The sequence below is a fragment of the Pongo abelii genome, chromosome 6 (assembly GCF_028885655.2).
Source record: "Pongo abelii isolate AG06213 chromosome 6, NHGRI_mPonAbe1-v2.0_pri, whole genome shotgun sequence".
NCBI lineage: Eukaryota > Metazoa > Chordata > Mammalia > Primates > Hominidae > Pongo > Pongo abelii.
Genome location: NC_071991.2, coordinates 114798772 through 114812714, shown reverse-complemented (window position 1 = coordinate 114812714; position 13943 = coordinate 114798772). Strand labels below are relative to the sequence as shown.

The window sequence follows — 13943 nt, the reverse complement described above, 5'->3', positions numbered from 1 at the left end:
AAGCACAAAAATACAAATACTGTATGATCCCACTCCTATGAGGTCCTTCTAGTAGTCAAAATCAGAGACAGAAAGTAAAATGGTGGTTGCCAGGCATTAGAGGAAAGATAAATGGGGGATTATTGACTAACGGGTAAAGAGTTTCAGTTTTGCAAGAAAAAAGTAGTTCTGTGGAAGGATGATGGCGATATTTGCACAACTATGTGAATGTACATAATGACACTGAACTGAACTTTAAAATGGTTAAAATGGAAAATTTTATCTTATGTATATTTTACCATAGTTTAAACAGATAACTAAAAATGTGTGTTCTAATTCATGTGAATTCTCAAAAGAGGCTATATCTAAAAGACAGATTCATGTTTCATGTTCCATGAAGCTTAGAAATTGGAGTAAGAGACTGATGAAACATGACAAGTGAACGCATCTGAAAACAACGACGTTTCACACAAATGTATGGATTTTATTGACAAGTGATATTTTCTTACAGTAATAAATATAATGCAGTCTTCTTAAGAATCAGTTTGGAGTTGAGAAGGCAGTGTACCCTTGATGGAAACAGTCAGACTGATGGTACCATCTTCTTCAGAACTGCATCTAAGAGGCTGTGCTGGCTGGGAATCATACAGCTGTGGGCAACAACTGCATCAGCCGCAAGGCTTCCCTCCAGACGTAAAGGTGATTCATGGCCCCTGGTTAATATCACCCTAGGTTCTCCCCTGTCCCAGTTTTAACATAATATTTCATAAAAATAGCTAGTGCCATAAAAAGTCAACATTTCAAATATAAAAATTATTTTATACAAATGTAATTCATAATCATTCTTTTAAAATACAGCATTGTTATATATGTTTGAAACATTATTAAAATAAATATTTCCTAGAGAAAAAATTTTGCTTCACAAAATTATAAAACAGAAGCATATAAAACTAATTCATGATTGGTGCTTCTTCAGTGTGTCTCTCATTCTCTCTTAGTGTAGACAGCATGAAGTACATACATCTAGCCTGAAAACATACCACCATCACCCTATACATCTAAATGCTTGGACTTCATGTGTGTCTACCCACAGTGCCCATGGCCTATCTACTTACACACCCTCTACCTGGAGCTTCTGTGGAAAGAAGGGCTGTCCTGTGACAATTTGCACTAACATACTTTTCCAGCCAACCTCTAGTTCAGAGGTCTGTGAGCTTGTCACTTTCTGGAGTCTGGGAAAAGGCATATCAACTTCTTCATCAAGGGAACCATCCTGTCCCCTGTGAAAGACTATAACGGCCCTTTTCCCAGGTAAGGATGTATTGTGATTATCTGAAATATTGAGATTTTTGGTAGACCTGGACAATACTAACCCTGATTTCCACGATCTGGAAGTTCTCTTTCCTGACTGCTCACTAGATGTTGAATGGGGCATATTTTGATGCGCAGTCTTGTGGTTCCTGTGGTATTCTAATACTTGCTTGGAAATGAGATAGTTGGAATGCTTAGCAAACAATATAGTTGTGTTTCTAAACATCATGGGGAGAGGAGAGAAAAAGGAATACAAGCTTATATAAACCGCTGAAGTTTCCAGTTATCATTACTTAATCATAACCCTAAGAAGTATGATTTCAGTTCTTCTCCAACACTACAAATTAACGAGTTTCACTAGACAATAAACTGATCAACTAGGCTGATTGACATTTAGAGCTGCCTTTCCAATTACTAGCACATGGCAAGGGTTTTCAGGAAAATCTGGCTTGCAAAACACAAGTGGTAAATCTTCAAGGATTTGAAGTACCTTTCACACAATTTGACTATTGCCAGGAAGCCATTTATCCAGACCCATATCAGTGTCCTCAATTCCCCTTACCAAATGTTTCTTGTTTAAAAAAAAAACTTAATTCATCCTTGTTTTCTGAGGCAGAGGTAACTGTTCCACGAGCTCCAATTCCATGAGGTGACTGTCCCACAAGCTCCAATTCCATGAGCAAATGTCCCATGTCAACATTTACGCTGCTCTCTAAAGCCTTGTATCTTGCACGTCTTCTTCTGTCTCCTCTTTCAGAGCAGCAATTTGGGGCTTAGACTTGCACTTGCTTGAGTTCCGGTGGGGAAAGAGCTTCACCCTGTCGGAGGGGCTGATGGCTTGCTGGAAGAGGCTCCTCTCGTTCAGCAGTTTCTGGATGGAATCGTACTGCCGCACTTTGTTCTCTTCTATGACCTAGGGAAATGGCTGTTAGTGAGATCTGGGACAGAGGGCAGGTCAGACCAGAGCAGGGACAGAAACTGGCACAGGCTCAAAGGAAAATAAAAGTCAAAGAATGCAATGTCCAGAGCCTTGCATTTTGAACAATCAGGTATATCACATTTAACTGCTGTGTCCTTTTGCTCTAAGGAGGTTCTACCATCTGTGAAATTAGCTGTGATTTCCTACTCAGCAGCTGGAAGATTCTTCAGGGAGGTTTAGTAGAACTGAAGGTGCTTTGAAAACAAAATATTAGGTCCCTTATAAATTACCTAGAAAATGAGTGTAAGTCTACAGCACCATAAAGAGTTCAGCCTCTTCCACAGTGATCTGAAGCTTAAAAATTCCAAATTGGTCAGGATGTGCCTAAGTTTAATACACCTCCTTGGCTTGTTCAGGTTGAGCAAATCCAAGATCAGACAATAGAGGACTTTACTTAGATTCTTGAACTTGTCCATGGCAGGGCAAGAGGTTGTGAGTCTGCCCCCCTAATTTGTTACTTTAAGCTTAGTGATAATCATGGTAATAACAAGCCTTCAACAAGGAAGCCATTTACCTCCAGGAGGCTCAAAAGCCTGAACAGAAATGACGTGATACATCATCCTCAGAACTTCCTTGTGACTAAACCATAGGGAATTTGTAAACATCACTTGAAAGAAGCTGTGACAGTTTTGTTTTGTTTTAATAAAGACAGATGGGGCCTCACTATGTTGCCTGGGCTGGTCTTGAATGCCTGGCCTCAAGTAATCCTCCCACCTCAGCCTCCCAAAGTATTGGGATTACAGACGTAAGCCACTGTGCCTGGCCATGTGACAGTTTTTTAAGAACAGTGAGAAGGTGGTTGAGAAAGGTACTACCTGAACCGAAATCATGGCTAGAAAAATGAAATGTGCCTCTCAACTTTGTCATTAATACTATAAATCAGACTGTAAAACAACTAGGCCTGTCCCAGACCACATCCATGGGAGATTTAGTTATTGAAAGAATCATAAGGACCTTTTTAAAAATCTTAAACAGCAGAGTATTTTGTATGACTTGGTCCCCAAATAAAGGGCTCAAAAAGTATATATATCCTATTTATAAATGTAACTTAGTAATATGCTGCCATTTTAGATTTACTGTATTTCAACCTCACCACATGGTTCAGATCAAAGTGAAAAACTTGTGCAGCTATTTTGAGGAAAGCTGGATGGCTGTATGACACATATTTTTGAAAAGAACTTTTACATTGTTGCATTTTGCAGGAACTATCACATGTGAGATTGTTATCAAGAATTACAAGGGAAATGAGATCTTAAGTAAAGTTATAAAGACTCACCAAAAATTGTTGGCATTCCAGCATTGCTTCTATCCTGTGTTCACATAGGATTACTGTGCAATCAGCAAATGCTTGTTTTAGAGTTCTTCTAATTATTTGGTATGTTCTAGAAAAGAAAGAAAATACCACACATAATATCACAGAACAGTAATGATCTGTATTTACCTTGATAATATGTCTATTGTTCTATTAATTTATCTCTTTAAATTACTTCTTTCTTTAAGTTCTTTTCACATAATGTTGATATAGCGTTAGCCACAATCAGCTTTTCAACCATGGGGTAGATTCTAAGTATCCATAAATAAACAGGACAAATATTTCAAAGAAACTTTAATAAATGAGTACATTTTTCATTATGTAGAATCATTATGTAGAATCATTATTTGGGGCTATAAACATGCTTATGGTATAAATGGGATACAAAGGCAAATCATAAGGCTCAGATTAGGCCCATGTATTTAAAAGCTTCATCATGTGTTGACAAGGGGGAAGAGTTTGTATGAAACTAAAAACTACCTTCGGAAGAAAACACAAGACTCTTAGCAAGGAAATATGCATTTATGCTCATTTCCACTGGGCAATTATTTCATATCCTGGGGGAGGCCCCCACACGCAGACATGACAACCTAATAGAAATATGTGTCACCATGAAGCAGGCATAATGATTCTGTTCCCACTGTGCTATTAAGTAACAGAACTTCTGAAACTCACACTGGATCCAAATGAGCACTGGGTTCATCAAGCAGCAAGATCTTCGCCTTACTGAGAACAGATCTAGCCAAGCACATCAACTGCTTGTGGCCATGGCTTAGGACACAGCCCCCATCCACAAGGACAAAGTCAAGCTTCCCAGGAAACTGTTCTATCACAGATCTGAGCCCAACCTGCAGTTAGAGAACGTAGTTCAGATACCACAGAGTTAAAAACACTGAAGCAGTTGACATTCTAAAAATAAACACAGGAGTTCTGAAAGCTTATGTTTTTCAAACCAATCCCTCTACCCCTACTACCTGCCACCATTTGAATTTGATTGAGCAAAAGTCTATTTACAACCTTGACAGCTCGAAAGAATCAGTCTATAACTTGTTTTATCTTTGTACTTCATTCATTAGGAAACTTTCAATAAGTGCCTATTATGTGCCACATATCCCAAAAGGTAGTAAGGAAATAATATGTGGCACATGGCTCTTGTGAGGCTCAGGGTTTATAAAGGTGTACATGAATTATTCCAACACAACTGAATGCATGCTGGAAAAGATAATATGTATACATTGCAGATATGCCCTCTAGTATGACATCTTATGTAGACAGAAGATAGAATGTAGCATAAAGGATGGAGGTATGACATCATCCTTGGTGCTACCTCCCATCTTCTACTCTGTCATGATTGAGGACAAAAGATAGCATAAAATAATCAACTGTGGGGTTTTTTAAATTACACATGGAAAATTGGTATTCATCTCTTGAATTCATAAAAACTAACTGTAACAAATAGATGAAACTGTCAAGTAAAACATACTGGAGTTAAAATAGTGGTATAACACTAGGAGATATAAAGCCTCTTAGATATTGGGGTAGAATATGAGGGCTGTATTAGGGTCAAAGGCTTTTTTTTTAAGCTAGACAGTAAAAGTAAAGTTTGAAAATGCAAATAGATACAGAAACCCATTCTATCAAAATATGACAAAGTTATTGAAGTACTGGATTTTATCAGTTATTCAAATAAATGTGCATTAAATGTTTATTTTTGGCAAGTACTCCTGAGTGTATGAAGGCCAAAGAGATATACAGATGATTGTCTCCTGCCCTTGAGAAGTCTAGAATTTAGTATGAGGAGGTAAGATGGGCTCCACCTGACTGTAATATAGAATGAGATAATGGCTTAGAAAGAATCTTATGATTTCAGAGATAAATTCAGAAATGGCCCATAAGACTGTGTTTATTCATAAAAAATTAACTGTGTGTCCATCATATTACCAGGAGATTTTAAGCCTCTTTGATATTGGGGTAGAAAATGAAAGTTGTGTTAGGACCAATGGCTTGTTTTTTTTTTTTTTTTTTTTTTAGCTGGACAGGAAACAAACAAACAAGCAAAAAAACATTTGAAAGTATATTGCAGATGATACTCCTTTCCTTGGTTGGTTTCTCATTAAAGTAATCTCACCTTGTGGAAATTCATTAAAGTTTGAGAAGAGTTTCTGGTATGGTAGGAAACGTAAACACATTTATTAGACAAGGGGGACTACTCTGATGTAACCCCAAAGACTCAAACATAAAATTTAGAAATACAGGTGCTGAGAATATGAATAAAGGGCATTGGGCAGGGAGTTAGAGGACCTTCATCTTTCTCTGTGCCTTCAACTTTTTTATTGTTTCAGTCTATGAAGCTGCTATGGTCTATCTTTTTTAAAAAACAAAAACAAAATCCCTCCCTTGTTTCTGGGTTCTCCTTTAGCTATCATTCAACATCCACCCATTTAGTCATCTAGAAATCTCAAGAAATTAATGTGCATCTGTTGTCTCTACTGCTTCCCACCGCAAGAATTTTTCTTTCTTAAAACATCTATTCCTTGGCTTAAGAGAAACCACACACTCTATGGCCATTTCTTCCTATTGTCATGTGTGAACAACTCTCCTTCTTCCTGCCCCCTTGAATATTAGTCTTTGTCATTTCCAACTCTCCAGATTCTCCTCTTAGATCCCAGTCATTTTCAGTGTATTGATGACCACCTATAAGCTAATACTTTTCGTATGTTATCTCCATCCCTAGAATTCTTCCAATTACTTTTTAAATCATTCTCCTCCTTACCAACTCTATTACAGTAACCCCAGTCTCGGTCATCATCATCTCTTAAGCATCATCCTACAAATCTCAATTAGTCAAGTTGCAAGTCCACCATACAAACACCCCAGGGATCTTCCTAAGATGTAGGTTTGACCAAATCATTTCTGTTTTAAATCCTATGGTAGTTCTCCTCCTGGTGGAATAAAATCTAAGGTCTCTCGCCTGGTGTATGAGGCATCCAAATGGAGCCCCCTTCACTCTTATTCACAGCAGCACCAAACATCTTGTAGTCCCCTAAACACCTTGATGCTCTCAAGTGATGCCATTGCTAAGCCTGACATATCCTTCTGAATATCCCTGATCATCTCTTAAGCCATTCAACCAGGCACCTAGTGATAGTAGTATTTGTGCAAGTTCCCTCATTAGACTGTAAGTTTCTTGAGGGTAAAAAGGTGCTCTTCAGCCCTGTGTTCCTAATGCCAGTCCTGGGTAACTGTCAACCTCAACAATTCATTCATTTATCAAATATGTACGGAGCTCCTAGAATGTGGGTGGCCAAACAAAACAGAGTTTTGATGAAGGATAAATGAATCAAAACTTGAGGATGAATGAATGACTGAGCACTAGCTTAAGCTCTGCCATTGTAAAATGTTATCTAAGACATATCACTTTGCATGTGAGTATTCAAGATGCTATAAATTTCTCACAAAATCAAATTATAAAATTAAAAGTTCCCTAACACTGATAGAAATGTTAGTACTTTAGATCAATCAGCAGTATTTGAGGGTTTTGTTGTTTTTTTTTTTTTTTTTTTTTCAGTCAAATTAACCGGCAAGAAAAGATCTGGCTAAAGACTGCAGCTCTAGAGTCAAATACAATCAGCTTTGAATCCGCCCTCCTCAGCTCATTTGCTGATGATATCAGGTGCATTATTTTAAGTCTCATTTATCTCATATGCAAAAAAATGGAGAAAATAATAATATTGATGTCAAAGGGTTGTTACAAGGATTACCAGAGATAATTTGTGGAAAGCGGCTCCCACAGAGTATGGCACATGGTAAGTACCTAATGTACAGTAATTATTAGTATTATTGGAGCCTAATGTACAGTAATTATTAGTATTATTGGACATGGGCTCGGTAACTGAAACACTACCTTCGTGTGACAACAGCTTTGTAAGAATTTTCCTTCACAAGTTGCCTTGGGAAGTAAGTTAGCAGGAAGTACTGCAATACCGTGAAGTTAGTGATGGCCATAGTAACAGGGTGGAGATTTTGGTCAGAATGCAGTATGCTCCCTCTAGATTCACACCAGTCATACACTAAGTTCCTAAGGACATACTAGGAAAGCTATTTGACTGTCTTAGACTTTGCACTTGTGGCAAAGAGCTGAGCAAAGTATGTTTTTCCCCAGATGAAATTCTTTATTAGAAGTAAATAATTACATAAATTTTTATATAACTGTCAATATTTAGAGAACAGAATTTTTAAAATGAATGACACTAAGACTGACCAACACGGGATATTTTGCAATATTCCTATCTCACTGTTTTATTCACTATAAAGTATAGTAAAAAGCTTTTTAGAATCACCTTCATTAGAGAAAAGTCAACATAGTTAATAAAACTTAAAATTGAAGTCAGTAAACATTTAAGAAATTTATTAAGTATCTATTTTCTGCCAGACATGGTAATAGGCTTTGGTGAGATAATGGAAAGCAAGATAGATTAGTAATTGTTTTTGAAAAGTACAAAGTTATTGTTACCAATCACATGTGCTGATAAGAATTCTCCTACGGATCTTTTGGATGTAAATGGCTGCTTAGTCATATATTCCTTCAACTGACTCTTAATGAGAGTTTATTAAATTCTAGGTACTCTGACAGACCCAAGATTCAAAGATGAATAACAGGAGGCTCTGCCGTAAAGGAAATTTTGGTCCAAAAGGGGAGAAAAATAGTGGAAAATTACTGTTCAAAGAGATAAGCACTATGGGCAAAAAACAAACAGGAAATTGCTAGAGATCATCTGATTTAGTGATCTGTGGCAGCAGAATCTTTTATCCTTTAAATATGTGTGTGTGTGTGTGTGTGTGTATATATATATATATATATATATATATATATATATACACACACACACACACACACATATATATATTCCCAATATAATCTTTCTTTCTTTCTTTTTGAGACAGAATCTTGCTCTATTGCCCAGGCTGGAGTGCAGTGGTGTGATCTGGGCTCACTGCAACCTCTGCCTCCCAGGTTCAAGCAATTCTCCTGCCTCAGCCTCCCGAGTAGCTGGGATTACAGTGCCTGCCACCATGCCCAGCTAGTTTTTGTATTTTAGTGGAGAGGGGATTTCTACATGTTGGCCAGGCTGGTCTCGAACTCCTGACCTCAGGTGATCCACCCGCCTCGGCCTCCCAAAGTGCTAGGATTACAAGTGTGAGCCACTGCGTCCAGCCCCCAATATAATCTTTTTAACACTATCATTAGAAACCATTTTTCAATAAATTTTTTAAAAAGTACAAACTTTAGCTCAGTCCTGTCCAAACTAAGAAGACTTCAAAATTACTAGAATCTAAGGTTTTCTAATTATTTTCATTACAACCTAGCATTAAAAATAAATAAATAAAAACATCAACAGTTTGTAGACATAAAGAACTTTAGGAAAAAGAATTTGCCAGCTTCATGCTGATGAGCTAATAAATAGTATGTACTTCCCAAACTGCTGTGAAAAAAGAAGAAATTTTGTTTTGTAACATGTTAAACTAAAAAAAAAAAAAAGTCTAAGAGTTTGTAAAGGATTCAAAATGTTGACTTTTGCTATTGCCGTACTTTGGAATGTTATTATGGAGCGTTTGCTCTTGTGACAGAGAAACATGAAAAAAAATCATAAAAGTGAATTGTGGTTTTACTGAATAATCCATAAGTGGCAGTTATAAAAATAGATACAGTCAACTCCTTTTGATACTCTGTTTGCTACTCTGTAGATTTTTCAGGGTAAATTTTCAACTTAAAAGGCCACTATTTCTGCTATTTAGCTTGTTTTCTAAAATAACTAACCTTACTATCAATGAGTAAGGATGGAAACTATTTTATAAGTAATTGAAAAAGCAAACAATTACCCAAAAAGCCTTCATTCCAAAATCAACAGACATTGTACTTAGATTACGGACAACCCTGAGATAGCCCACAGGGGTAATGCAGCTCTGCTCCTGCATCTGCCAGCTGTCCCAGTCAAGGCCCTCAGACATCTCAAGGCTCTGAGTCCTCATTCTAAAGTGAGGATGGTAATACCTGCTGTGTATCGATCACAAGGCTGTTTCCATGATCTATTACATATGAAATGAAAGAACTCCTTATTCATTCAACCAATATTTATTGAATACCATCCATGTATGCAAGACTACTCTAGGCACTGGAAATACCACAATTAATAGGATATAATCCCTGACCTCCAGGAACTTCCACTCCAGTGGGGGACATGGACAAATTACAAGGTAAATCTCCAGCCAGGGTGAGAAATGCTATGAAAGGGGTGGAGTTATAGGGTACACCTAGGAAACTGAGACCTGCAGTGTCAAGGCAGATTTTTGGAAAGAAGTGATGTGTAAGGAGAGGCCTGAAAGATGGTAGAAGGAGGCAGTGAAGGGCTGGGGGAGTTTCTCAGGTAGAGAAGAGCATGTGAACAAAAAAGCCTCTGCAGAACAGGAAGCACATGTGCTTTAGGAAACCAAAGAAATTCAGTATAACTGAATCATGGGAAGTAAGGGGAAGTTGGGCAGTGAGTGTAGAAAGCCAAACAAAGACAAAATCATGAAGGACCTGGTAAGCCACCTTAAGCAGTGTGGACTAAGTCCAAAAGGCTTTAAGGAGCCATATGAAGGGAAGAAACAAGTGATCAGATGTGGGGTTTGGAAAGATCACCAGAGCTGCAAAGAGCAGAATGAACTATTGGGGGTCATTGAGGGAAATGAGCCAGGAACCTATTTCAGAAATTCATGCAAGTGTTAATAGTGGTGTCAGGTGGAAATAAAGAAAAGTGAATATATTTCAGATACTCCCCAGAGACAGCATTGACAGGATGTGACATGTGGGTACCCGTGGAGGAACCTGAGAGTGAAAGATGAGTCCCAGGTCTTGGCCTTGGGAAACTGGAGGGTGGGATGCCATTCAGTGGAATTAGGAACACAGGACAGGTATGTGGTGGGGCAGGGAAGGAACTCACTTATTGACATAAGGTGCTTTTCATGTGCTTAGATATCACGTGGAAAGCTCTGGGAATAGGCAGATATGGAGGTCATCAAAATAGAGATATTAATTAAAGCCAAAAGGACACATGAAATTTCCCAGGGAAACTAAGTAAAGTGAGACAAGAACTAGGATTCTGTCAGACACCATTTAAAGGATGACCAAGTGAAGTCCAGATTAAAAAAACATGATTATAGTTACTTTTACTTAGTACCTATATTTGCCAGGCACTGCGCTGGGCCCATTTTACATGTAAACTTGAAAAGTCACAACAATCCTACCAATTTATTGGGCCACAATGCCAGAAGTCTTTTTTTTTTTCCCTTGGGATTCAGTTTCTTTTGAAATTCTCTTTGGTCTACACAGCTGGTAATTTCAGTTTGGCACCGATCTTGGAGAGAAGCTGTCTGGGCCTAAGCTGTTTTGGGATGGGTAAATTAAACTATCCAAGTTCTAGATTTTAGAAACTCTCTTTCCTTCCCTTGGACTTGCTTTAAATTCCTCCATCAAATGATAGGGCAGAGTACCATGGTAAAGGTCTGGACCCAGGAAATAAGGAAAAAGGAGACTCTCTGGACCAGCTTTGGTTCTAAGCCTTCCAGCAAGTAACTAGGTACAAGTCCCCATGGTTTCATGAGATACAGTCCAGATCAGCAAGGATAAGATTCTGCACTGGAGTTGAAAGCCAAGTCCAAGCTAGAAATAAAGCATTTCTTGGCCTGGAATTATCACTGTATATATTTTTAATTTCCATTTGGGATAATGGGGAATTATATAGGAGGTGCTGTTGGGATAAGACTCAGGTGTTTGGCTATTTGTCATTACTCTGTTCATTTACCTCTAGAGATACTAGTCACCGCAAGGACAGAGAGGACTAAGTGAGATGACATACATCCTGGTTTGCCCCGGAAAGTCCTGCTTTACACTTTTGTCATAATGTCCTGTCCAGTTTAGTGTTTGACACACCCAAAAATGTCCTGTTTGGACAAATTATATTATCAGCTGTATTAGACTAAAGCCTAGGCCTTGTGACTTTGAAACCCAAATGCCTTTTCTTCTTCTCTAGGCTGATACTTGCTTGTTTGTTTGTATGCTGCTAGCAGGCTTCCTCATCAAAAACCTATCACTACTAATCAAAAAAGCACACTACTACTCAACAAAAACTTAGCACTACTACTCAAAGCACTCACGACATTAAAGTTAGACTAACACCATCATCTTTGTGAATGGTAAATTATTAAAAAGGAGAACAGTAAAAGGATATACCTAAATACGAACTGATTAAATAAAAATCTAAACAGGTAAAAATTTTGCATTATATTAGTATTTAAAATCATAACCACAGGTTCTAAGATTTTAGATTATATTTATGATCCTGCTTTCCTGTAAATTTTATTTTGATTTGGCAATACTTGCAGATTTTATAAAGGCTGATGTCTTCCCTCCCAAGTTTCCCTCCCATTGCATTGTGTTCCTATAGTGCATTCTCTGAAGTCACATCAAAGATCTTAAAATGTGTCACTTGCAATTTAGTTAATGTTTTCTTTAAAGCCCCTGTGTTTGTTGGGTAATAAGGAAACTTTGATAATGAAAACGGTTAATCTAAGTACATTTTATTAGGGGCATGTTAAGGTTGGGCACTCAACGGGTAAGTGTTTAACACTCACAGGCATTTCAAAGCTCCTGGCAGGGTCCACTGTGAAGGGAGGCAGAAAAGGGAAGAAAATTTGGGATAAACAGAAATTGGGCTACAAGGACCAAAAGTGCTAATAGTGGAATACAGTTGTTCTCTAAGAAGACCTTTGAGGCTCAACATTTTAGGTCCCCTGATCCTATTCTGCCACAATCCAGACCTTTGGACTTAAGTTTAATAAAACAAAATAATTTATGTTCCCTTTTCTTTAATATAATGCTTATATTTTTAAAATTATAAGTTTATACCTAGAGTATTCTGTTCAAGAAACCCAGAATTTCGAGAATTTCTCCAGCTCTCCTTCCCACCAAATTCCTCTGTATAATGCCCTCAATTATAATGAACCACCTGTTGGATAAACATAAGGTGTTATTTAGAAAACTTTATTTCATTTTAGTTAATGTATTTCCTATATAATGTCCTAATGGCTTTGAAGGATGGCATATGCCTCATCTAGGTCATATAGCATTTTGCCCGGCAGTGCTCACAGCCACATACCTAAAGGCAGACGATTCCTGGCGACTTTGAAAGAAAACTATTGTCATTTGCAGGTGCTCTAGAATGAGCATCACTCTTTTGTGCTAAACCTATTTCCCAGAGAAGTATATCAAGTCAAACCAAAGCCTCCTTCTTGTAGTGGAGAGCTTCAGAACTCAGATAGGGAGTAGATGAGAAGGTGTGGAGAGGTGATACCTTATACTGGGAATAATCCCAGTGTAGTGGAGTCGCCCAGGTCTCTTCTAACTCATGTTTCATTGATGCAAATTGATTAGGGAAGGACAAAGTAGTGCTACTTATGGGGTTTGCTATAAACTAAACGCTTCTGTCCCCCTGCCAAAGTCATATGTTGAAATCCTAACTTCAAAGATGCTGGTATTAGGAGGTGGGGCCTTTGGGAGGTGATTTAGGTCATGAGGGCTGTACCCTAAACCCATGATTTGCATTAGTGCCCTTATAAAAGACATCCCAGAGAGCTAGCCTGCCCACTCTTCTGCCATGTAACAACACAGTGAGAACACAGCCATTTGTGAGGAAGCAGGCCTTCACCAGACACAAAATCTGCTGGCACCAGATTTTGAACTTCCCAGCCTCCAGAACTGTGAAAAATAAATTTTACTGTTGTTTATAAGACATCTGGTCTATGGTATTTTGTTGTAGTAGCCCCAGTGGACTAAGACTGAATATTGGTACTGGGATCTGAGTACTGCTGTAACAAATACTCAATGTGGAAGCAGCTTTGGAACCAGGTAATGAGTAGAGGCTGGAAGAGTTTTCAGGTACATGCTAGAAAAAGCCTACATTGCTGTGAATGGGCAGTTAAAGGCAATTCTGGTGAGGGCTCCAGAGAGGAGGAGAGCTGTAGAGAAAGCTACTATCTTCTTACCGAATACCTAAGTGGTCATGAGCAGAATGTTTGCAGAAATATGGACGGTAAAGGCCAATCTGACGGGTTTTCAGATGGAAATGAGGAACATGTTATTGGATAATGGAGGAAAAGCTATCCTTCTTATAAAATGTCAAAGAACTTGGCTGAGCTGTTTGTGTCCTAGTGTTTTGTGGAAGGCAGAACTTGAAAGCAATGAAATTGAATATTTGACTGAGGAAATATCCAAGCAAAGTTGAAGGAGCAGCTTAGTTACTCTTGACTGCTCATAGTAAAATT

At 38.1% G+C, this 13943-nt stretch overlaps 1 protein-coding gene across 1 annotated transcript in view; it reads right to left on the bottom strand.

Annotated features, from left to right (window-relative positions):
* Positions 1–446: 446 nt before the first annotated feature.
* Positions 447–13943, bottom strand: part of CFTR (CF transmembrane conductance regulator) — a 194461-nt gene continuing 180964 nt past the window's right edge. The window contains 3 exon segments of the mRNA NM_001168545.1: positions 447–2203; positions 3546–3651; positions 4257–4429. Of these exon segments, the coding sequence (NP_001162017.1) occupies positions 2003–2203; positions 3546–3651; positions 4257–4429 (480 nt within the window). The 3' untranslated portion in view covers positions 447–2002.